At 39.7% G+C, this 23,268-nt stretch overlaps 2 protein-coding genes across 3 annotated transcripts in view; one reads left to right on the forward strand and one right to left on the reverse strand.

The window, feature by feature from the left end:
* MIDEAS (mitotic deacetylase associated SANT domain protein) overlaps positions 1 to 6,386 on the forward strand; it is a 53,286-nt gene extending 46,900 nt beyond the window's left edge. For both annotated transcript variants that reach the window (XM_077784142.2, XM_021533540.4), the window contains exons 12-13: positions 8 to 207; positions 1,289 to 6,386. In XM_077784142.2, the coding sequence (XP_077640268.2) occupies positions 8 to 207; positions 1,289 to 1,496 (408 nt within the window). In that variant the 3' untranslated portion in view covers positions 1,497 to 6,386. The remainder of the gene's footprint in view (positions 1 to 7; positions 208 to 1,288) is intronic.
* A 1,782-nt stretch (positions 6,387 to 8,168) lies between these two features.
* On the reverse strand, positions 8,169 to 23,067 carry DNAL1 (dynein axonemal light chain 1). The gene is made up of 8 exons (XM_021533542.4): positions 23,030 to 23,067; positions 20,548 to 20,586; positions 17,932 to 18,041; positions 17,216 to 17,271; positions 15,676 to 15,731; positions 14,318 to 14,444; positions 13,748 to 13,891; positions 8,169 to 12,364 (listed from the first exon to the last, which is right to left on the reverse strand). The coding sequence occupies exons 1-8, from the start codon at positions 23,030 to 23,032 to the stop codon at positions 12,267 to 12,269; spliced, it is 633 nt and encodes a 210-aa protein (XP_021389217.1). The 5' UTR covers positions 23,033 to 23,067; the 3' UTR covers positions 8,169 to 12,266.
* Positions 23,068 to 23,268: the final 201 nt, after the last annotated feature.

The following is a 23,268-nucleotide window of genomic DNA, read 5'->3' on the forward strand; positions in this document are numbered from 1 at the left end:
TGCAAAGGCCAGAGACACCAACATGAGGAGTCACGAGTCAACTGTCACGGGCAGAACTGGGAGGAAGACAAGGGAGACAACAGTGAAGCCTCGAAAGCCTATTACTGCTCCAGTGCAGAGGAAGAAGAGGAAACAGAAGATGAAACCAGATGCTACCAGTAAAACACAAAACGCAGAAAACACATTTCCATGTAAAAAATGTGGCAGGTAAGACCAACTCTGCTTCCAGCAATAGTCACAGAATCACAGTAGGGCATCTCCTGTGGAAACTTTTTCTCAAATGAGCTTTCTGTCTTTCTGTATAGGCCATAGACATTAGCAAAAGTTCTAAAGAATTACTGCCCCACTAATACTTACAAATTAAGGCTTGTTTTTCCTCAAATGGCACGAGATACCACCTAAGTTTCAACTGTGTACAGTAGTTGGTGTTAAGCTGCACTTTCAAGCAGCTGCTCTGTTGGCCCTCTGTAATGCTTACAATTTTGTAACAAGTTTCTATGTATTTGCTAGATCACATATAAAGAACATGGTATAGACTTAAGAACAGTGGTGTAGAGGCACTACCATTGTTATAGCAGCAGCTATTAGGGCAGTAGGTACATAGTTCATCTGGTTGCATTTGCAGCTGTCTTTGGTGGATGTCAAATATATTTGTATTTCCTCACACAGTTTTAGTAGTTTTTGTTGCCAACAGAATCAAACTGTCAGGAAAATTCTGTTCCCTACAAAAGTTGCTTACTCTTAAAACAACAGGACAAGCACACAAGGCTTCTTAATGATGTCTGAACTTCACTTGTGGCATTTCATGCAAAATCCAAATAGCTAATGGTGGAGGAACAGATCACAGAAATGTAAAGTCAGAAGGAAAAAGCTCAGGTATTCTGAGCTCTGTGGACAAGGCTCAGGAGTGGCATTGGACCATCATTTGCCTCCATGCTGATTGTATTGTTGCAGCCCAGGGGTATGCCTGAAAACCAGGGCTGTGTTGTGTTAAGCAGCACATGCATAATTCAGGTACCAGCACTGCCCCTCTGAATTCAGAGCTGAATGAGAAATGGCCACAGTAAGAGACGAAGCGAGAGGTTTGAGGGTGCTCAGGATCCCTGGCCAGCGTTGTGCTGGCACATGCTGAGTGGTGTTTACCGTAGGTGCTCTATCGCAGTGCCAGCGGGAGTTCTGGAGCTGAAGCTCACAAACTTGAGGCCGGAGCAGCAGAAGCTCTTCCAGAGAAGTGTTGAAGGAGGCCACAGGAGAGGCCAATGCTAATGTCCATGTGTGCCTTCCTCAGGGTGTTCTACAAGGTGAAGAGCCGCAGTGCTCACATGAAGAGCCATGCGGAGCAGGAGAAGAAGGCGGCGGCGCTGAAGCAGCAAGAGAAGGAGGCGGCAGCGGCGGCGGCAGCCCGCAGCCAGGCCCAGCAGGAAGAGAGCAGTGACAGTGGGAGCAGCAGCAGCGGGAGCAGCAGCGCCAGCTCGGATGAAGATGGAGAAATATAGCAGCAGACCAGAAGTGGAGGGAGTAGCAAGGCTGGGCCCAGCCTCCTTCTCAGTGGTCTCACTTTTTTTGCTTGCACTTTTCTTACCTGAACCATCAGGTTTTGGTTTCAGTGCTGCCATTTCCTCATGCCACATGTTCCACTTCACGTTGCCAGTACTGACCAAGCCAGGATGGTGGATAACAAGATTTGATTCAACTTGGATTTTTTTTTTTTTTTAAGACTAATAAGATTCCTATTCTATTTATAATGATATCTGAGGTACATAATAGAACAACGTCACTGCAGTGGAAGTAAGTTCTCTCAGGTCAGTCAGACCTTTCTTTTGGTTCTTGTCAGGAATTGTGGTAGTAGGACTCTTGGAAATAAAGGTTCCCAGACTGGAGCAAGAAAATGAAGCTCTGCTCTGAGCTAAGTGTATCCAGTTACTATGACACTGGTGATTTCTAGTTGTTTCCTTTCTCAGCAAGTTCTTTTTTTTTTATGCTTTCCTGCCTTTCTTTATGAGCAGTTATTCAGGCAGAAAACAAGTTTTCTGGAAAGATTGTGTACACTTTTGACCTCTGTTTCACAAAAATGAAGAGAAGGATGAGCAAGACATTCTTCTTCCTTTTGAGGGGAAGTTTTATTTTTCAATTGGAAGCCTGAGGTCAGTTATCTTATGGCATTAAGAACATAGCAATGGATATAAAAATATCCTGTGAGATAAGAGTAGCAACAGGCCTTGCAGGTTGTCTCATCTTGGAAAACAAAATAGCCTTTGATTGACTTAAAGGAGTCTGGGCTTCACAAGTGCAATTTGAAATGAAAATTGCTGGGTTTGAATTTACATAAATGGGAGCAAGTTTGTTTAGTGAAAATGAACCCAGATTTTCTTGTGTCCTAGATTGTGTGCAGCTCAGAAATGGGAGGAATGGAATCTCATCTCCAGCAGTGATCCCTCTGTGAATGCTTTTACCTCTCAATATCCTCTTCTGTCTTGTACCAACTCTCATTTATTCCTTGAAATTGCCATCATTAAGCTTTTATGGCAGGGCCCTAATTTCCCAGACAGTTGCTGTCAAGACAATGTGTACAGGAGAAGCTTGTCATCTATTTGCACACCAGTGGCTGGGCAGTGCTGCCTGCTGGGTTGTCCTGCTATGAGCTGTGCTCTTTGCTGAAATGCTGACTCTTCCTTCAGAACTGACACAAGCTAGTATCCCAAAAAGTCTAGCCACCAAAAGCTGCTGGTGAAAGAGAGTTAAGAAGAAGTGGCACAGGTGACAGATATTAAATTCAGACAGGATTGTTCCATACATCTTTATAGCCCACATTTATCATTATTTTGTAAGGATGCAGAGAATCACTTGTGCTTCATGGCCAGCTGGTGCCATCCTGTAGCCTGGCTGCCCAGCTTCCTCCCTCCAGCCAGTGCTTAGGAGCAGCACTGATCCCCAGCTTCTCAGGTGCTGGCACTATGTCAGACCACACCGTACTGAAGGAGCTGATCACTCCTGCCTTCCTCAGCAGGGAACTAAGAGATGTTGTTGTACGTGAACTACTGAGTGTGCCTGACTGGCAGATTATTTCTAATTTAAATCTTGACCCTTCCAGCTGCTAGATAAATTCCTGGTTAACTATAGAAAGAGGCTGTAACTCCAGCATGTCATCTGTCAGTCTTCTTCCCCTGTAGATGGCTTCATGATGGCTTCACTCTTTTGTCTGGGAGGCTGTGTATTGTACAATGTTTGCTTTAACATATCTATGCCTTTGCATAGAATTTTTTTTCTGAATAGCAGAAACAGTTACTACTCTTACAAAATCAGGAGGAACATCATTAAGGACTGCACTCTTTGCAAAGTTGACACTTTCATGTGTAAGTGCTCAGTTTTCTGTCAAGATTGTATTTTTTATTCCTATCAAAACTGGGGCTCCTTTCAGCATTTGGATGACTGTTCCACGTTCCTACATTGAATGGATCTGGCTGACTAACCAGGAAGCACATGGCACATAGTGAACTGGTAATATAATTTAAAAACTGCAAAGAACTAAAAGCTGCTTCTTTAAAAAGAAGCTTAAGCAAATCAGTCTTCCTCTTAAGGATTTCAGTGTTGAATTTTATCTTTTGTTTTTTATAAACTGGGGAAAATGTTTGTCTGCCATTACCTTAGGGCCCTTGGAGAGAACAGAAGCTTTAACACAGTCAGGAGAAACAGTAGGTGAAGCAACTGCAAGTATGATTACAGTCTTCCAAAGGCCAGATCTTTCATTGATTCTCCCTATTTTAGCAAACTGATATAATTTTTCCTCTTGTCAAGTACAAGCTCTTGAGGTGCTGGTTAGAACAAATCAGAGATTTTCTTTACTTTCATAGAAGTGTTGTGATATTATGTGCTGATTCCAGTACTGGTTGTTTCTCTCCCACCCTTCTGCAGTTTAAGTAGAATGGAACAGGAAAACTGGACAGTCTGTCATTGAAAGAAAATCAGAAAAGGGCTTTTCTGAGGATAACCTCTATAACAGCTGTGGGCTACCAGGGCTGACCACAATCAGGTAAATGTGCTAAGTAAGTAGCATCAAGTTGGAATGTTTCTGAGCATACTTCCAAATTGCTAGCAGCCACCAGAAGACTTCTTTTCTGGCATGGTAGTAAGTAAACCAGCTCCTCCAAGTGTCATCTTAAAAGACAAATAAGCAAACCAAGCCTTCTGTTCACTGGCTTACAGAGGAGTTTAGAATTGATCCTGCATTTGAATTAGAGCTTGCCTAGTATCAAAAGCTAGCAGATTTTTTTTTTTTTTTTAAAGAACAAAATCAAAACCCAAACAACCAACCCCCAATTTCAGTGGACAAAGCATTTAAATGGAATTTGTCTAATCTGGAATGAGTTATGCTCCTACTCTTTGTGGGGGAAAAATAACGAGTGTCTCTTTACTGTAGCACAATGTTAATTTGTGTTATTCTCGTTAAGATTTACAAAAACCCATCCCAAACAAACAAAACTCTTCTCAATATTCTGTTGATATGTCTGTTTTAAAACTCCATGCTCATTATATCCCATTGTTTAAGGGCCTATTGACTGATCCCCATTTAGTGTAAGGGTTTGCTGCTAATTTAGAAAACAGGCAGAAGAAAGTAATTAATTTGAACAAAGTGTTACTTCACTTTGAAGAACAAATGGGAACAAATATAATATTTATAGAATGTAATTCTGTAAATGTGTACTAATAGATTTGCCTTTTACAGTGCAAGATCAGGCTTCAGATGGTCATATACCCCATAGTCAGATGGCTGTATTTCAAATCATTATCTACTTGAGTCTTGAATGCCAGCACTGGGCATCATGGAGATGCAGTGACAGGTCATATTTGCCCTGATCACATACTTCTGCCTGTGCTTCTGCCTGTCCTTTACAGATAAATTCATTCTTTCAGGTTTGTGATCTGCATGGGATAGCATCTCTGAGTTTTGTAAGACTATGTGTGTATGTAATTACTAGATAGATGCATGTACTTGTGATGCATATCTGATACAGCTGCAGGTGTTTTGCAGTCCAGCTGGAAGAACCACTCTGCATTTTAATTTATTTGATGTTTGTTCTTTTACTGATACAGTGATGGTATCAGAGAGAACTTGGCTCTGTAAGTTGAAGGCCTACAGAATTTCACCCAGCTGTGCAGGACCATGGCATTTTGCTGGCTAGAAACAGGTAGGGATGTAGCTGCTTAAAGGAAGGGCAAAGATAGAAATTCAAAAGCTTAAAGGTAACTCATCTGTTAAACCCATTGTAGATATAGTCCAATTTAACTAAAATATTCCCGATTTATCAGACTGAGGCTTTTGGTCATTTTTATCATTACAACAAGCTTAGATTAAAATCAACACTTCTCAGAAAAAATGTTTCTTAAATCACAAATGTAAGCTTTCTCACTCTCTGCAGTTACACACTTCTTAATTCTCTTTCAGGCAATGGACTAGAAGGTTTCTACAGATACATACTGTATTTTAAAGAAATGGGAGTAGGAAGGACTATAGCCATAGGAGTCTTGCTTTCATACAATGGCACATTTAGTCCAATGCTTACCAGAAACCTTATTCTAATACACATTTTCCCACACAAACTTTCTCCCTGCTTTATATTCTGATGTATGTCTGGAAGTTTATAAAGCTTTAAAGAGGCAGAGAAGCGAGTATACAAATCATATTTGATTTCTGGGAGGGGTGAATTTCTATGTAAATTTGTCACTTGGGTTCAGCTTTACTTTCCCTCCTTCTCTTCTGTGTCATATGTTAGGAAGACACAAACTTTAAATCCCAAGCTGTCTAAGGATCTTTCTTTCCAAGACTAAGATTCCACTGACAGCTGATCCTGAAAAACCATTAACTTCTCCAGATTAGAAGACAACATATATTTTTATAGAAATGTAATTGTGTATTTTAAAAAAGTTTCCTGCAGCTTCTCCACATGTATTTCCCCCCTTGTAGTTCAGATTTGATATAAACTTTTTTGTGTTCATTCTTTTTATGTTCTGTTTTTAAATTTGTAGTCAAAGCTTTGGTGTACTGTACAGGAGCAGTCAGCCTTTGTAATTACTGTATAAATGCTTTATAATAAAGTATATTACTTTTATTTTAACAAGTGAGCAGACATTCCTTTTGCGTGTCTGCTGCCTAGGGCACCTTTTAAAAGACTGTTACATGTTTAAAATGTACATATATAAATATATTTACCTGTTGCTGTACAGTTGTGATAGACTGGACTGAATTTATTTTTTGTGTGCTTTTTTATAAAATATTAATACACTAAAGGAAATCTTGCAGATGTGATTGTAATGTACTATGTAACTTATTTACTTAATATCCTCTATATATCTAAAAAACCTTTTATTAAATGAGGTTAAAAAAATAATCTCTTACCTAAGTTTCTCGATGGTACGAGGGAGTGGCTGGGGGCTTGTGCAGGCTGTGATGCACCGGAGGCTGTCCCGAGTTCTTTGGTTGCTCTGCTCTCTCTTTGTACTCACCTGGGTTTCCTACAGCAGCCCCAGAGGCTGTTTGTCACCTTCCCCCGAGGCACAAGCCTGCAATATGTGTTATTTCTTACATCCAAGAAAATAACTGGCACCTGTGGCTGTAGGAGACCAGGGAAATCTGCAGCTCCACTGCTTTACAGAAGGGGGATGTGTGTCCCCCTCCAAGCCAAGCACCTTTGCAGAAAGACAGAAACAACCTTGACACTGTGCTAGGAATTCCTGGGGAATAGTTCTAGGTCTGCTGTGCTATAAATAAGGCCGGTGGGATTCTGACACTACCTGAAACAACTACAAAGACCATGGGCAAGGCAAAGACATCATGGAGTAACTTAGTACCTGATAGGCTTGCATCACATGTGAATTCTTCGATGGCTTCAGTTGTAGATCATATTGTATCACACTTTCAGTGACAAAGTCTGAAAAAACTTTTACTAAATACTGTCTTAAAGGCACTTACTTGTTACCTGAATCGAGGGGGGGGGATATTTAACAGGTTTTGTTACACAGTATGTATTTTGTTTCTTTTGGCACCAGTTGGATACCTTGCTGTGGATTTTAAATACGCTTGCATCTATCCTCAATCCTCATCTATCCTACCTTCTGTTTTGGTACTTTGCCTTTTAGTTAACTGGGCTACACAGGTGTTCTCACACCTGTGGGTATGATGTCTTTAAAAGCTACAAATGCTACATAAAGCAGATGGCAGAAATGTGCCAGTGCCTGACTGGACTCCTGCGAGATTGCACTTAGGATCTAAGGCAGCACACCTGTTAATTTATGCTGACCTTTTAATTTCAATATTTTTGGCAAAGATGGCAGGAGAAAGACTCAGCCCAAAACATGAAAACACTAATTTTTTCAGCTCAGTTTAGTTTTAGTTTAATCCTGCTTTAGTTTAATCCTGTGCCTGTGGCAGTTGATCAGCAATGACATTTGGAGAAAAAATTATTTTGCTTGGTGTGTGAAGGAATAGGTAACACTGAAGCCTTCATTTGAGATAACAGACCAGGACTTTAAGGCTTTAAGTCATGCATTTGCATCCCTGTCAAAGCCAGCTGACAAAAATGCTGAAGTTTAGTACTTTGCACTAAATCTGAGGCTGTGCAAACAAACCTTGGACAATCAAAAACCCCACACATTTGGACCAATTTGGGTTCTCTCTTTTTTTAACTACTGGATCTAAGTCCAAGCTTCTGGAAGTTATTTCAGCTACTGAAAGGAACCTAATAAAGCATTTTAGTGACTAGTAAGCTTTGAGTTAGTGGTACTGTGAGGAGTTCGGCAGTAACTCCCTATATGCTTTCTAAACAGCATTACAACCATCACGGTAGGATGCTGCTCTTGTCATTATTGAGACCAACTGCTGTGGACTGTGGGGTAGGAAGAATTTTCTTTATACAGAGTTTTGAAATTACAATTCAGTGACATGGTCTACTCAAGGCTGAAGTTTCTATTAGAGAAGTCTTTGAATCAGTTAGCCTTTCCCTGTCTGGGTTTAATGGAACTGATTGTATATTATTGTTAATAGAATTTAAATTCAAAGTGAATTTTGTCGTGAAGAAACCAGCTATTTTTTCTAACTTACCTGGATATTTTTCCACATACAGCAGTAGTAGACTTTTCTCTTAGGACCTAAGAACAAATTCTGACAACCAATGTCTTAAAAGATTAAAAAATATTTATGTATCAGATGACAACAATCACAATATATCAGCATTTTTAAAGCCTGAAGTTATTTTCTATTCTAAAATATAGAGGCAATAAGGAACAGCATTTACATGCTATCATACTCTAAATACATTGCTTCCTGAGCAGCCAGGAACGTTTCATGAAAATGAAATTTAATTTCCAAATACTCTTCACAAGCTGAACTATTTCATTACACATCAGCCAAAGACATTTGTATAAAATAAGGTTATATTATTTTTGAACAACTTTCACAGAATAACATTTATAAATATAGGCCTAAATAATTTAAACACAGCAAATTTAACAGCTTCTCATGCTACAAAATTACTGTATACAAAAGATTGCCAAAGGGGATGTTAAAAGTGCTCTCTTGCTTGGAAGTTTTTCTAGATGAGCCTACTTCTAGTGTAACCTGAGTCATCTGCTGGTTCTCAGGTCTCTTCTGTCATTTTCCCACCAGTTCTCAATAATCACTGCATACATCAATCAGCTCTTTGAACACAGGTGAGTGTGCCAACAGGCAAGCAAAAAACCTAGCTAGTTTCTACCACTAATTTAATTTTAGGATATTTCTCTAAGGAATAAAGTGGATGCTAGTCCTCTGTAACTTCACTGGGAAAAGCAGAATTCCACATGGCTTGCACATTTTATATGGGTGCTCCATTCATTCATGAATAATAGCGTGCTTACTGCTTCGCTGGATGTGGTGTGATAGGGAACAGCAGGTGCACAAGTGAAAGCCAGGCCTTCCAGCATCTCACTCTAATGTTCCTGTGGGGGCACAGGCCAAGGTGTCACTGTCCCCTTATACATAGCATTGTGTAGCATCACCAATATGCAAACCAGCTGTTTTAATTCTACCACCTCTCTATGACTTCCATCACATCCAGTGCCTAATTTTAAAGTGCAAATTAAAAAATTTAGGAAAATTTTGGAGGAGAAATAGTTTGGGGAGGTTGTTTTGTTCTTGAGAGTAATCATGACTCATCAGACAAAGCAAGGTAAAGTGAAGATACTAGCTTTGAGACAAAGCATCTCCTGACAAAGAAAAGCCACAGCCAATTCTACTCTTACTGTATTGTTTCAATGAGACTGACAGTTTTTATCAGAAGGGTTTTTAATTATATTCTAAGACTTGATGCTCCCTTTCTTCAACAATGATTTTTTTTCCCCTTTTTTTTTGGTATTTATAATGCAGCCCCCAAAGAAAAGAGCTAGAGAATTTGTGCCATTTCATCTGTGGAAAGCACCAATGCCAGTGGGCCACACAATCCACCCAGCTCTACCACCACCTACAATAATTTTGGACTGATTACTGTAGATGTAGCTTCTACTCATCACTTTCAAGAGCCAGGAACTGCTCTTATCCCTCACAGCTTGTCAATGGATCTGTGTTTCATTTCAATCATTACAACATAGTCAGAACACTAAGTTTCTATTCTGCTCTCAGAATGCCCTGATATAGCCAAAGTGTAGAGCAAGTGCTGTATCTAACATAACCTTCAGAAATGCACAGACTTAGGCCATATTTAAAGAATCAACCAGCAGGATTACTTGGTATTGGACTGTGCTCGTCACTCCCTTTTCCTCCTGTCACAAGCATGTGTGGAGCTAACCCAGCCATACACACTACTTGCAGCTGTGCTGGGAGAGACCAGGTCCACAGCTGCAACCACTTTGTGGCCAAGCACTAGGAGAAGAGCACCATGTGGTCAATATCTCCAAACACAGAGATGAATCTGGCATTTCTGCTTGTTGGGAACATTCAGAAGGCAAGTTTTGAGTCAGTCAAGCTCTGGCTCGCGTGAGCCACACTGACTACAGTGGTCAAGGGCACAGCCAATCTCCTGTGGGCCACCCCAGCAGATGGGGCCAGCAGGGCACGTGTGTGCCATGGGCTCTGTACTGCCAAAGCACACCCACCTTGCCAAGAGTGGTTGACTGCAAGTGAACAGAATGGCTTGGCTTCAAAAGACATGTGAAATGACACTCCTCCATGGTGCTTCTTGGTCATTGCTGCCTTTACTCATGATAAAGCTAGGGGAATACTTCTAAAGAAATAACAAACAAAAATGTAATTGTCTAGACTCAGTGAACTAGCTAACTAAGAAAGTAGTTTCTAGTAAAGAGAACAGCTGCCTGGAAATAGTTTGTGCTGAGTGAAGAATGTCCAGAGTTTTTGCCATTGTGCTCATGACCTTACTTTTAGTAATGGATCCAAACCAAACTCAAACCTCTTCAGCAAATGCCAATTTAAATCAGAATGCTTTAGAATTCCTCCAATAATCACAGATTAAGTAGCAATATATTGAAACAAAACTGTGATTGTCTTGTAATTTACTTCACAGTGTTCACTTAGAAACTGATTCAGAGAATTGCCTACAACAATTATACTTGGAGCTTGAGATCTGTACCACTGTTGCCTGGACCAATTCTACCATTTCATCTCTGAACTTGTCCTCCAAGATTTCTCCACACTCCTGCCACACCTTCACGAACAAACAACTAAGAGTGGCATTCTGACCCTGTCCCTCCTATGCCTGGGTTGGAACCAGCAGATATACGTGTTGTCACTTCAATTTAAAAAAAAAGATGGTACCACAAATTGGAAGAAAAGCTTGTTAAAAAAACAAAAAAGAACTGCAGAAAAATCTACTCAGGTGATTCCATCTATTCTTTAAAAAGAAGAATTAAAACTGCACTATTGGCATCCCACAGTGCAATCAGGTATGTCTTCATCATTGTTTACTGCTTTTCACTAGAAATAGCCACATAAGGGGGCTTCACTAAAACTGGTTACCCTGCAATATAGCACATTCAGTACCTCTTCAATACTTTTTTTACCAATCTCTCTTCTCTTCTCTTCTCTTCTCTTCTCTTCTCTTCTCTTCTCTTCTCTTCTCTTCTCTTCTCTTCTCTTCTCTTCTCTTCTCTCTTCTCTCTTCTCTCTTCTCTTCTCTTCTCTTCTCTTCTCTTCTCTTCTCTTCTCTTCTCTTCTCTTCTCTTCTCTTCTCTTCTCTTCTCTTCTCTTCTCTTCTCTTCTCTTCTCTTCTCTTCTCTTCTCTTCTCTTCTCTTCTCTTCTCTTCTCTTCATCCCCACTAACTACATCATCCCCACTACTTTCTCTCACTGCTTATACCTGTGCTTTCACAAAAAGTTAGTATCCCCAAAATCAAAATTTTCTGTCCTCGAGCCCAGGTCTTCTGTTTGATGTTAGTTTCTCTGTTACTATCAGCCTCCTTAGTTACAGGAAGATTCCAGAGCTGAGAAGGATTATGTCCACCAGTGACCCAATCCAAAGCCAGACAAGAGCTGTAAGCTAATAGGCCACATATTCCAATCTAATATAATGTCTTAGTAAGAGATAAAACCCAAAGTTAGCAGGTATTTTAGTCTTACAGAAACCATGCAATGAATTCCCACTGCCTCTTAAAAATAAATAAATATATAAGTTGGACATGGCCTTCTAAGCAATGCAGTTGAGTTCCAATGTGAGAAGCCCATTTCAAGACTTAAGGCCAGGAACAAGCACTCATCAGACCAGTATGTTTTTTGTGCGTATGTCTGCAACCACTGGGCCTGTTTGGCATAATACTTCATGGAATGAACAGGCAAATTCACATATTAAAAATATTGAGGAAGTCCCATGACAAAATGAAACACAACAAAGCTCGTCAGGTGTCTCTAAACCACAACATTGTTCTTCTGGCCTCAGACTTTCCAATTCAATATTGGCCAGCAGCACCAATAACCCAAGAGTGAACAACAAGCACCACTAATCAGGAGTTAAAAATAGCTATGTATCAATTTAAATAAAAATCTCTTGCTAGCCAAACAGCAGGTAAACTCAGCTCCACTAGTCTCTACAGAAGGTGTCATAAGCTTGACAAAACCAGTGTGAGCAATTTTTGGTAACTAACTCTTTGGGTGAGAGACTGTGGAGAGATAAGCTGGTCTTTTAAAAACTGCCCAAAGATTTCCTTCAAAACAAATACTTTTATAAAAGTTTATGTGCAAAGCTATCTGGAGATACTTTAATAATTTAATACGCAATAAGAAAGTGTCATCAGTTTCCTCCTTCTGCTCCTTCTGCTCCTTCTGCTTCTTCTGCTCCTTCTGCTCCTTCTGCTCCTTCTTCCTCTTCTCCTTTAACAACTAAGGTACCTAGGAGGAAAAAAATAGGAAAAGAAGAAGAGGAAGACATAGTTAATTATGATCTACCTGCAATTATGATCTTATCTGAATGATGAATTATCTGTCCTTTTGGAAAGAGTCAGGAGTTGTATTTCCTGCCTGTTTCTAACCAACATCAACTTCCACATACCTCAACTGGTCTTAACTAGAAAAGTCTTCAACTTATGAGCTCCTCTGTTGGATGTTTTTCCAACCTCTTGGGTAACAGGGAATAAAAAGGTACTAAATTATGTTCTGCAAAGATCAGCCTCACTTGGTCTCTGGGAGATGCACCAAGTCAGTTCAACTGCTAACAACCAATCAGCACATCACCCTTCTCTTGTGGGGCCCCTATTTTGTGCTGCCTTTTCCTGACATATGTGCCCAAGTTTTAGTGTGGTTAGTAAGTCTAACCTTATTCTACCAAGGGCACTTTTTGCCCACAAATATGTGCCCTATTCTTTTTTTTTTTGGTGTTTTACATTCAAAACTTCTCCTATTACAAAGCAAATGGACAACTGCAGGCCGTCGTTCCTAGCAGTGCAAATCTCTCATCAGGTTTCCACTTTCTAATAATTTTTTTTTACTGTAGTTGATCTGGTTTTAGATAGAGTCTGGTAATAGACTTCCCATCCACCACCCCCTGTAGTGAAGCTGTCACCTTTTGTTGGCATGCTTCCACTCTTCCCTTCCCTGCTGTTATTCTGACTCTGTGTTAGTGTAACCACTCCTGCTCTCCCCTTCATTGCTTTAATAAACAGGGGATAATAGTGAACAGCTAACATCTCCATTTACAGGAATTAACATATTTTAAAGCAGATTTCAAAATTATCTAATTTTTAGTAACTAAATGGTTGAATATCTTTTCATACCAGTGTCTTAAATAGGAGAGGACAGCTCACAAATTGAGGCTTATTGCATATTCAGGCATTTAGGAAATTTGCATGCAGTTTTGAAAATTTGCCCTTGCATCAAAAGCAAGCCAGAATATATCCCTGTCTATCTCCATTCTCTCATGTCACCTCTTTTGTTGGGAAAACTAATTCAACTTGGCAGATGAAAGCCTTGTTAACTTATTTAATGCTAAATCTTTCCATTCCCTATTAGGTATTTGATAAAACTACTTGGGTAACTATGGAATAATGCCCAACTGTAGGTTGCAAGACCACTTGGATTTAGCACTCCAAAATCCATCAAACATTGTGGCCAGGATCTCAGTAACTACTTCCTCTTCAGTGAATAACTCTGAAGAGGAGGGAGGAATATTAATTTAATGGGCACACAAATGAATCTCTGAGGTTATGTTTAATTTCCCGTGGTTGTCTTTATATTAAGCTTTTAACTCAACCCAATTGCCTCATGCCCCAAACTCACCATCCAGCTTTTTCAGGTTGGGTACCCGTTTGGTTGCTTCTTCAATCCAACTGCTCTGATCAGCAGCAAATTTCTCTTGTAGTGGATTGCCTACAAACACCAGCTCCTCTAGTACTGGCAGCTCTGCCAGTCTCACAAACTCTGCTGCAACCACAAAGGTGAAAACACTAACCAGATTGTGGAACATGGAAAGTACAGCTGCACCACACATTCCTTTCACACTCAGTGCAAACATAAAGAGCATGGGATAAACAGGAGAGGGACTGCTTGGGCTCTAACTGGTGTCAGGTTAAAGAACAGTGATGTGCTTTAAGAGAGTTTGGAGAAAGATGATTCAAAGCATGAACTTAATTGGACTTAGAAGTTAAATTCAGTATTCTAACTATTTTTATTCTCTTGCATGAGTGGGTGTTTAGGGATTTTGCACATGTCTGCAGGCTTGTCAGTTACAATCAAAGCTCCATGAGATACTCCATGAGTTCTTGCGAGCACTATTTTTCACTTGGTGACTTAACTCATGCATTCACCACACTTACAGAAGTCTCTACAGAATAGAGATGTTTGGCTTACCCCAGTCTTTCACCAAATTATTTGACATATAAAGAACCTTCAGTTTCTTCATTACACGGATACCCCTCAGTTTCTCAATTAAGTTGTATGAGATCCACAGTTCCTCTAAAGTTTCAGCAACTGCCTCCTGGAAAATGACAGGACTACTCAGATAAGCGGAAGTACATCTTCCTTATTATTCATACTCTTTCTTCAACTTCTACAGGTGAAGAATCACCTTCTCCCATGTGAGAAAATACTAAGGTATATTGGTCCTAATTTCCTTTTAAGCAGGTCCCTAATTATTAGGCATTGCAAATGCTCATGGGAATCAAAAGGCAAAGTTATATATGCAAATATATGTAAGAAGGACATAAATTGCTATACTGGAATGAAACAAGATGTAGCTGGCTGCAGTAATTCTTAAAGCATAGGGGCAGAGGACACTAATCTGCCTACTTGTGCACTGCAAGCATGTGTGAAGAGAATTCAATTCAACAACTGCTTTGGAAGGGATGTTATACAGTGTGAGAGCATTATTCCTTCTGGTATATTCTGGTATATTTGTATCTGCTGGCCAGAAATCCCATTCCTAATTCTCTCAAAAGAGAGGTTTTTTTAAACCAGTCATTACACACTAACTCTGCCTTTCACACTTAAGAGATGCCATCTCTGAAGGTCAGAACATCTCTGAGTCGAAACCTTATCTCTTGAGAAAGAAAATAATTTATATATTCATTTTAAAAATACTGATTGAAAAAAGTGTTATTCTGGCCTGAATTCAAATGTAACAAAATTGATCAATTTTTTTCCTCAATTAATTTTCCCCTACTAGGTAGACTCAGTCCTGCCACCATCAACTCTAAAGCCATACCGTTCCAGGTGCCAGTTAACATACAAGGGGCTGACTTTGAGGAAGTCTGTTTTTACAGGACTGCCAATATTTGTATTAAAGAAGCACAGCCTCAGTATCTTCAGGTACAAAATTCTGCATGCAGAAAGTCTGCAGGAATTATATTCATCTAAAGCCAGCGGAATTTAAATGGCTTTACAGATATACAGCAATTTTCAAATATATGTTCTGATTATCTTTAATAAAGATAAGAAAATCTCTCTTTCTAAAATTTTTAAGTGTAGTAAATTAAGGTAGAAAAATTTCCAAATATAAAGAGAATTTGAACCAAAAAAAGTGAACAACTATCTGAAAATTCAGAAGTAAGAGGGTGAACAGATGACAGCAAAAGGAGAATATAAAAGATTAGTGCCTAACCTTTTAATTCACTTAATTTTATTGAATTCAGCAAAGACTTGTATGACCACAGGGAAATAACCTCATATTCTATTTTGTTAGTGAAATATTGATACTAAAAAGCACATACCAATCCATTCAAGTTCTTTATGTTATTTCTTCCCAAAGACAGAATCCTCAAGTTTTCTGTAATAAATTAAAAAAAAAAAATCTTGTTAATAAACAGGGTTTCTTTAAAATAAGAAGATGCTGTAAGTCAGGTAAAATACCATATTCTATTTACAAATTGCACTCTGAACAGGCTGCCTTAAGAAAGAACAACCTAACAGAAACAAAACCTTCTGACCTAAACGATTACAAAGCTGCTAGTGTGTAGGTTATCTAGTTGAAATTCAGTTTTGATAAAAACTGAACAAAAAACTATTATTTAACCTTGCACCTGAATTCTGACTGCTGACTTGCTTCTTTTGGTCTTACATAATTCATATCACTTATTCTCTAGGCAAAAGTGGTTCTGATCTTATTTTAAGGTATCAGATTTGGTTTCTATACTAGAGGCAGCATATAAAGCTGCCTTATAGATGCCTGATGAGAGACATTCAGCTTAGGTCTAGTTTGTCTGGCTTTAGCATCAAATACTTGGTATAGACTGGATGTTTTGAATCTACATTAATATAAATATTTAGGATGCTTTAAAGGCATTTAAGGTTTTATCCCACTAAAAAAAATTATTGGTTTCACTTCTATGTATAACTGCTTAATTATTTTTTCTCATGATACTCAATTGAATACTCAATTGAAGTATTACAGAACAGTTATTTTGAAAAACTACTGGAATATTTTTCCCTAACTAGTATTTCCAAATCTTTTCAAGTCTGAGCTTATTATGCAAATAATAAGTTTATCAAGTTCTTTGGCAGATCTCTTGGTGTGCAGTTGGAAAGGATGAGATTCCAGGTTTCTTATCTATACAACTGGCATTTTAATAGGAACAGAAAAGCCTGGAAGCTTGACTTCAAAACTTGCGGCTCTTTGCCAGCCTCATGCCACAGTCAAAGTCTTGAGGACAGACCATTAAGACTTCTGTTCCAAAGTCAGTAACCTAAGAGTTTCAAAGACAGTTGTCCAAGAAAGAGAAGCTCTACTTCTAGACAGGTGGCACATCCATATATAAAGTATGAATAAAATGAAACCAAATATATCCAATCCTCTGCAAAGTGGAATGACATTTTTTCCATCCAGGTCTATAATACTCCAACCTCACTGCAACCAATAATGCATTTGTAGAGTTGTTGAATGGCAGACTGTCTTCATCAGCAACATGGAAAATGGTGATGACATCACTTTAGAACTGATTAGGTGTTGAATAGCATGGCAAGGCCCATGGAAAGGTACTGAAGTGCTTAGTGAATGGAATTTTTTGATTGTTGCACTGTGAGACAACTGTCAAGGCTAGTGCAGGGATACCTGCTGCAATAACCATGGCTGTTCAGCATGCATTGCCAGTAAGACTGGTCATTTTAAAGGTCACTTGTAATGTTCTATGAGGAGGGAATAAAAACGAATAATAACAGGTATAAATAAAGCTGGACACATGTAACTAATGATGGTATATCTCCTAACCAGGCAACTAGAAAACAAACATAATGGACAGCTGGCTTGTCACTTACTTAGGTTGTTCAAGTTGGCGATTCTGTCAATGCAGTTTGTAGACAGTGATAGTTTCCTTTAAAAGAAAGAATAATTGATTCACAGTGTATAAGGGATCACTGCATTGGAAGAGTTCCATGTCCCAACACCACTGCATTAGAAATAATTATATGTTCTTGTCTCATTAGATGGTAAACTAACTGTATGTCTAACAGACTCAAAATATCCTCATACCATTAAGATTTCTTCAACTTTATGTAGCTTTGGGAAAGTACCATGAGTTACTTACATGAAATATTGGATTATCTTTTGATGCCTAACCTTATAAAATGCATGGATATTTATTTCTGAAATTACTCTAATCTCCTTCTGAAAGTCTGTTCAAATTGCCTCTTCTTTCCCATGAATTTTGGAGTGGATCATAAACATGCCATTTAGCCGATAGACTCCAAACACAAATCTGTAATTATATACTGATAAACAGTATATCATTTTCTAGGGACAAATATTAATACAGAATCTACCCTAACAGCTTCTGAGTTAAGTTACAGGGGTCTTTGAATTACAAAGGGCAATTGTGTACAGAAAGAGAAGCTTGGTTAAGGAAAAAAGAAGATAAAGTTGCTGCTTTGAAGGCACACAAACACAGTAAACACATATTTGCAGTGGACAGCAGAAAAACTGAAATGAAGAAAGGAGAATATTTTGTTTCCAACATGTTTTTAATTGAACTTACTCGCAGTTAACAAGTGCGGAGAGAGCGCTATCCATCTTTTCCACAGGAGGAACCTGCCCGTACAGTTTCACTTCTTTTGCCTCTGAAGCCTTCTGGCCACTTTTCTCTTCCTAAAGAAAAGACAAGGTGAGGAAGAGACTCACTGCTACATGCAATTACCAAAAACTACTACACTAAAAGAATTACTCTAAAAGTGAATACTATAGAAGGAATTCCAACATACTACTGGAAAGAAAAAGTATTTTGAGTGCTGTTATTAAGATTCCTGCTAGTGTGGTATAAAAAGGGTAAAGCTAGCTTATTTTCAAGATATCAAAATAACATACATTACATATGCTGTTTTTTAAAAGTTGTGTAACACTTCAGCAATTCAGTAAAGGAGTCATCTGCCAAAAAGAATGGAAAATAGATGGAAGGCTAAAATTCTGGATTAAGGTATTTCCATGGAGACTGACATATATCCATAAACCTCAACTAGGGCCAGTCTAGAGCAGAAGCAGATTTAAAAGTTCTGACAGAAAAGTCTCCTTCTCACTTCACCCAGAAATCTCAGAACTCATTCTCAGCTCACAGCACAAACTGAACACAGGGGAGTGTGTTCTGGGGGAGAATCAACAGATTCACAGCATTAGGAATAAAAGAAAAAAATCTAATTAGCCATTAAAAAAGAGTGAGGGAAGATGTCACGCTTTAGAGAATATAGCAAAAGACAGATTTCCCATTTACAACCTAGGCTGATAATTCAGAGCCTTGGAAAAATGGACACAACTTTGGCATTTAGGTTTATTAAAAAATATGGTCAATTAAAGCTTTTAAAATTCTGAAGTGATGTCAGTTATTGACTAAACACTTGGAACAAGTATCTGTTTAGAGAGTAGGAGCAGTTTTGACAGCTGCCTCCCTGACAGCACAAAGGGAGCATTTTGTCAGTTCAGTGTTCGGTGCAAGAACTGGAAGTCCATTAACAATGGAGAAATCTTGGGTGCTTTCAAAACAAGGAGTTCTATTTCCTCCTCCATTTCATGCATCTACTGAAAAGAGTAGTGTGTACTGAAAAGCTGAGTGTGCCACAGTTGATATGGCTACTTTGTAATTAAATTAATCATATGCCATAAGTCTTTTAGTATCCCACAGAGGAACATCAGGTTTTGATAACATTGTTTTTCCTCTTATGCATCCAAAATACTTCAGAAAACTTAATTTTTAAAAAATCATGTTGTCTTGTACATTTATTTGTATTCCAGTTTCCATCCAAATTCAGTGTGACAGTGTTTTTACTAAAAATTAGTGATTTAGCAAATAAGCACATCAGATGTTTTGCTGGAATATGGTGATACATGTTCAAACAAAGTAATTATATCAATGTGAAACTTCCATTTTCTTTTCTAACAACAGTACTGTATCTGTTTGTATTTACACTCAGTTTGTAATCTATGAGCTTATACCAACAAAATACATTTTTCCTTAAAAACATGGAAGGGAGAGAGCTTCCAACACAGACTAGGCCAGCAGTGAGCACCTTCAGGAAGAAAATTCATCCAGATTGCCAAGTACTTCTGGAAGCAGCTGCACAGCCACAATATCCCACAGAGAAAATATAGGTACAACAGACATGTTTTTATAAGAACAGGTAACATGTTTGCCAAGTTGAAGCTGCTTTGATTTCAAGTTGCTTTGATTTAACTAATGTCACCCTGGCTGTAGGGCAGAGGGGAGAAAAACACTCAGAATGCAACACAACACCAAATGCAATTGTACAAGTCACATAGACCCAGTTTAGGAAGAGTAAAAGGAACATTTAGACCGACCCCTAATAACTTGGAACAGAAAAACAAATGCAGCACTTTATGCCTAACATAAATGGAAACTCACTGACACAGGCTGATTCTGTCTAAGAGACATGTGACAGAGGAGCAAATGAAAAATAAATCTGTTAATAGGAAACATGGAGCTGAAGTTCTGGAAGGCAAAAAGAGTGAGGGAGGAAAAACAAACTTTTTTTATATCCTTGAGCATCCTACATCATCATTTCACATTATATCCACATCCTTGCCAACACAAGACCTTGACCTGGTCTTCCAGCTTTCTGGAAGACCAGGTCAGCCACAACCAGACAAATAAGCTTCTGTATTAACAGAGTACTTTAAGAAGAAAAAAAACCAAGAACCTCATTCCAAGTTAAGCTTTGCACAATATGAGGGACCATATGTCAAAAGACATGTAAAAGATTCACTGAATTCAGTGAATTCAGTACAGTGAGAATTTCATGCTTGTTTATTCTGTGGGAAAGACTGCACTTGGGTAAAGTGAACAGAGCATATTTAAAACATAATACATCCCCAACTTTGAAACTCTTTGTGGCTTCAGGACAATGCATATGCAACAGAACAAGGCAGGAGGGCAAAACAGACTAATCTATACCAGTTGTATCAATTTAACAGGAACATACAGAAAGTGTGACAGAATGTACTATACAACAACAGTAATCATAATTTTACTTTGTGAAACTTCTTAAAGCAGATGTTTCAAGCAAACATATTTCTCATAATGTTTTAAAAACAATATTAGCTGAATACAGTCAAACCTTACGCTGCTAGACACTGTTCTAGTACTTACCCATCTGGCTAGAGCTTCTTTGATGGTTGTTGCTTTTGCCTAAAAGTGAAACAAACTTAAGTGAATGAATATTCATTGAATTTTTTAAGTGGCTCATTCACTGCAAATCTTTTTCTTCTTCCTTCCCTCTCCATATCCTGCTTGTTTGCCTCCCTTCCACCACTTGGGTCAGCCAAATCAAAGGAGTTGAAACCCTTCAGTGTCCTGTAATTTTGTTTTCTGGGTTACTTTGCTGTATTTTCGGAAGAAAACAATAGGCTTAATGTCAGGACATTATCTTCTTGATCTCATTCTCTGCCCCATGGCACACTGCTTATTAGCTTTTATGGTGAAATTCAATCTAAAGGCATAAGAAGTTACTGCGTTGAAAATTGCAGTCTAATGCTCTTAAGCCCTCACACTTTCTATTGTGCATTAGCAACTTCCTGCCTCAAAGCAAGTCTGTGACCAGAAAATGATACAGCCTCCTAAAATTCACTGAAGAAAATGAGGTACATCTTGCCAAAACTCAAGAACAGTCTAGATTATATATATTTGGAATTTCTTTCCAATTGTTTTGCATTGAGTTACACCATGCAATGTGAAAACATCTATTATTTGGTTTGGAAAAACCTGAGAGATGCTTTTTAAGGACTGACTCACTGACCAACTTTCTGTAGTCTCTAACTCTTACTTTTCTACCTCACATCAGAGTCTTAATGAAACCACATAAAGATATCCAAAACAGTAGTATATAAACAACATGTTTAATGTTTCTCTAAACATTAAACATATTCCAAGATGTCTTTGGGATTAAAAAGGTTTCAGAGATCAAGCTTTTACAAACAGTGATCAACAGCCTTCTTTCTACAAATACAGGAAGACTGTAGTTTTGGCATCGCTGTTACAAGGTGTGCATTAAAAGCACCCTTTCAGGTAATCAGATATATAACCCCTTCATACATTGTAGAAGTTAAAAGCAACAAACTAACTTCCTCCAAAAATCTTACAGGCAGCCACCTCAAGTCACAGAGTTTTAGTGTTGGGTACTTTACTTTGGACAACAGGAAACTCTGGTCCCAGCAATTTATAAGGCAACAGCTGAGACAGCTTTATATAAGAAAAGGCCACAGCCACCGAACACCCAGCAACACCAGGGAGCCTGAGCATGCACCTCAAACATCAACATGCACCTCCATTTAGACATCCCCAGATGTTCCAGCTGTTTCTGCCCACTGACAGGCATTCATTTCAATCTGGTCTATACCAAGTGATAGCTAGCTCTAAGTCTCATTGGAGATGACCTGCAAACTTGACCCCCAATGGCAGCTCCCCAGTGTCTGCCAGAGATTAACATCTGCATAACCTCCTCTGGGTCATGCATCCCTAAGTTTCAACTACAACAGCCTCATTCAAGTCAATTAACAGTTACCAGTGTGCAGACAAAAACAGCTGGCTTCAAGTTAATTGGGGTTTTTTGGACAGAAATTTCATTGTCTTTTGCATAATTATAGCAGCCAATCACCATGGCATTTGGGTACATGATCTCAGTCACTCATGTTGAAGGCAGAAATGCATTTATAAGATCAGTGGCTGCTGCTGTTTCAAAGGCATGCCTAAAAACAGTTTGGACTTTAAAGCTACTGATCCATGGGAGCACAAGGAGAAGCTTCTTCCCTGACCTCTGTAGACTTATCTCTGCTGATTGGATGAAAACATGGACATCAGCACAGCAAGTTATCTGGTGAGCACATATTAGGGATTTCATTTTCTTTGAGGTGCACTTGAAATTTCTGTAGGTAAATCAGAGTATCTTCTGCCATGGGAGGGTATTTGAGGGAAACTTCCTCCAAAAAGCTTATCTGCAGGGTTCTTCTACCTGCTTATTGAACAATTTTCTACAGGTATTTAGTCAAAAGAAAGTCATAATACTTCATTTTAAAATATTCAAAATGCCAAGTGACCAGTGGTCACTCTGAAGAGTCACCATTAACATGGTAGAAACAAGAAACAGAATTTCCGAAGGGGAAAAATAACCACTCCTGTACTAGTAATAGTTGTAAAAAAATATATGTATGTCCCCCCGTAAAACATAGAGGGTGGACACATAGTATGCACAAAATTTAGACCCCCGGTAAAAAGCAAAACAGCGACACTTCGCCTGTATTTGTAGACATTTATTTGTATTTTAAATAGATGAAATCGGAATTGCACAGCAACAGACAGCAAGCTAATCGCTGTATGATCACCGATACTGCCGCCTTAAAACCACGTACTACGGAGGTTTGCGGTTTGTGACTCCGCTCTTTCCTTTCCCGGGGCACGGCAGCAGGCCACCGGCCCCCGCCTCAGCCGCCGCCCCGGCCCGCGCTGCTCCCGGGCGCTCCCGCCGAGCCCGGGCTGCTCCGCGCCGCCCCTCGCCGCCACCGCCGGCCGGGGGCCGCTCCGAGCCCCGCTCCGAGCCCCGCTCCGAGCCCCGGCGCCGCCCGGCCGCAGGACTCACCATGGCGCCGTGGATACCGCGAACGCTCCGGTTGCTACGGGCGCGGGCAGCGCCCCGCCCGGAACTCGCGCGCGGCGGCCGCGGCGCCTTGTGGGAGCGGCCCCGGCGCGGCCCCGGCCCCGGCGCGGCGCGGCCCCGGCCCCGGCGCGGCCCCGGCCCCGGCGCGGCCCCGGCCCCGGCGCGGCCCCGGCCCCGGCCCCGGCCCCGGCGCGGCGCGGCCCCGGCGCGGCGCGGCCCCG

The sequence above is a fragment of the Lonchura striata genome, chromosome 5, assembly GCF_050655825.1.
Source record: "Lonchura striata isolate lonStrDom1 chromosome 5, ASM5065582v1, whole genome shotgun sequence".
In the NCBI taxonomy this organism is placed as follows: Eukaryota; Metazoa; Chordata; class Aves; order Passeriformes; family Estrildidae; genus Lonchura; species Lonchura striata.

Coding starts and splice junctions, on each gene's coding strand:
- DNAL1 (XM_021533542.4), bottom strand. Junction 17,272..17,931: donor TCCGCACTTGTTAACTGCGA/GTAAGTTCAATT, acceptor TTTCTTTTAAAG/GAAACTATCACTGTCTACAA. Junction 12,365..13,747: donor CAACCTGAAAAAGCTGGATG/GTGAGTTTGGGG, acceptor TTTTCCTCCTAG/GTACCTTAGTTGTTAAAGGA.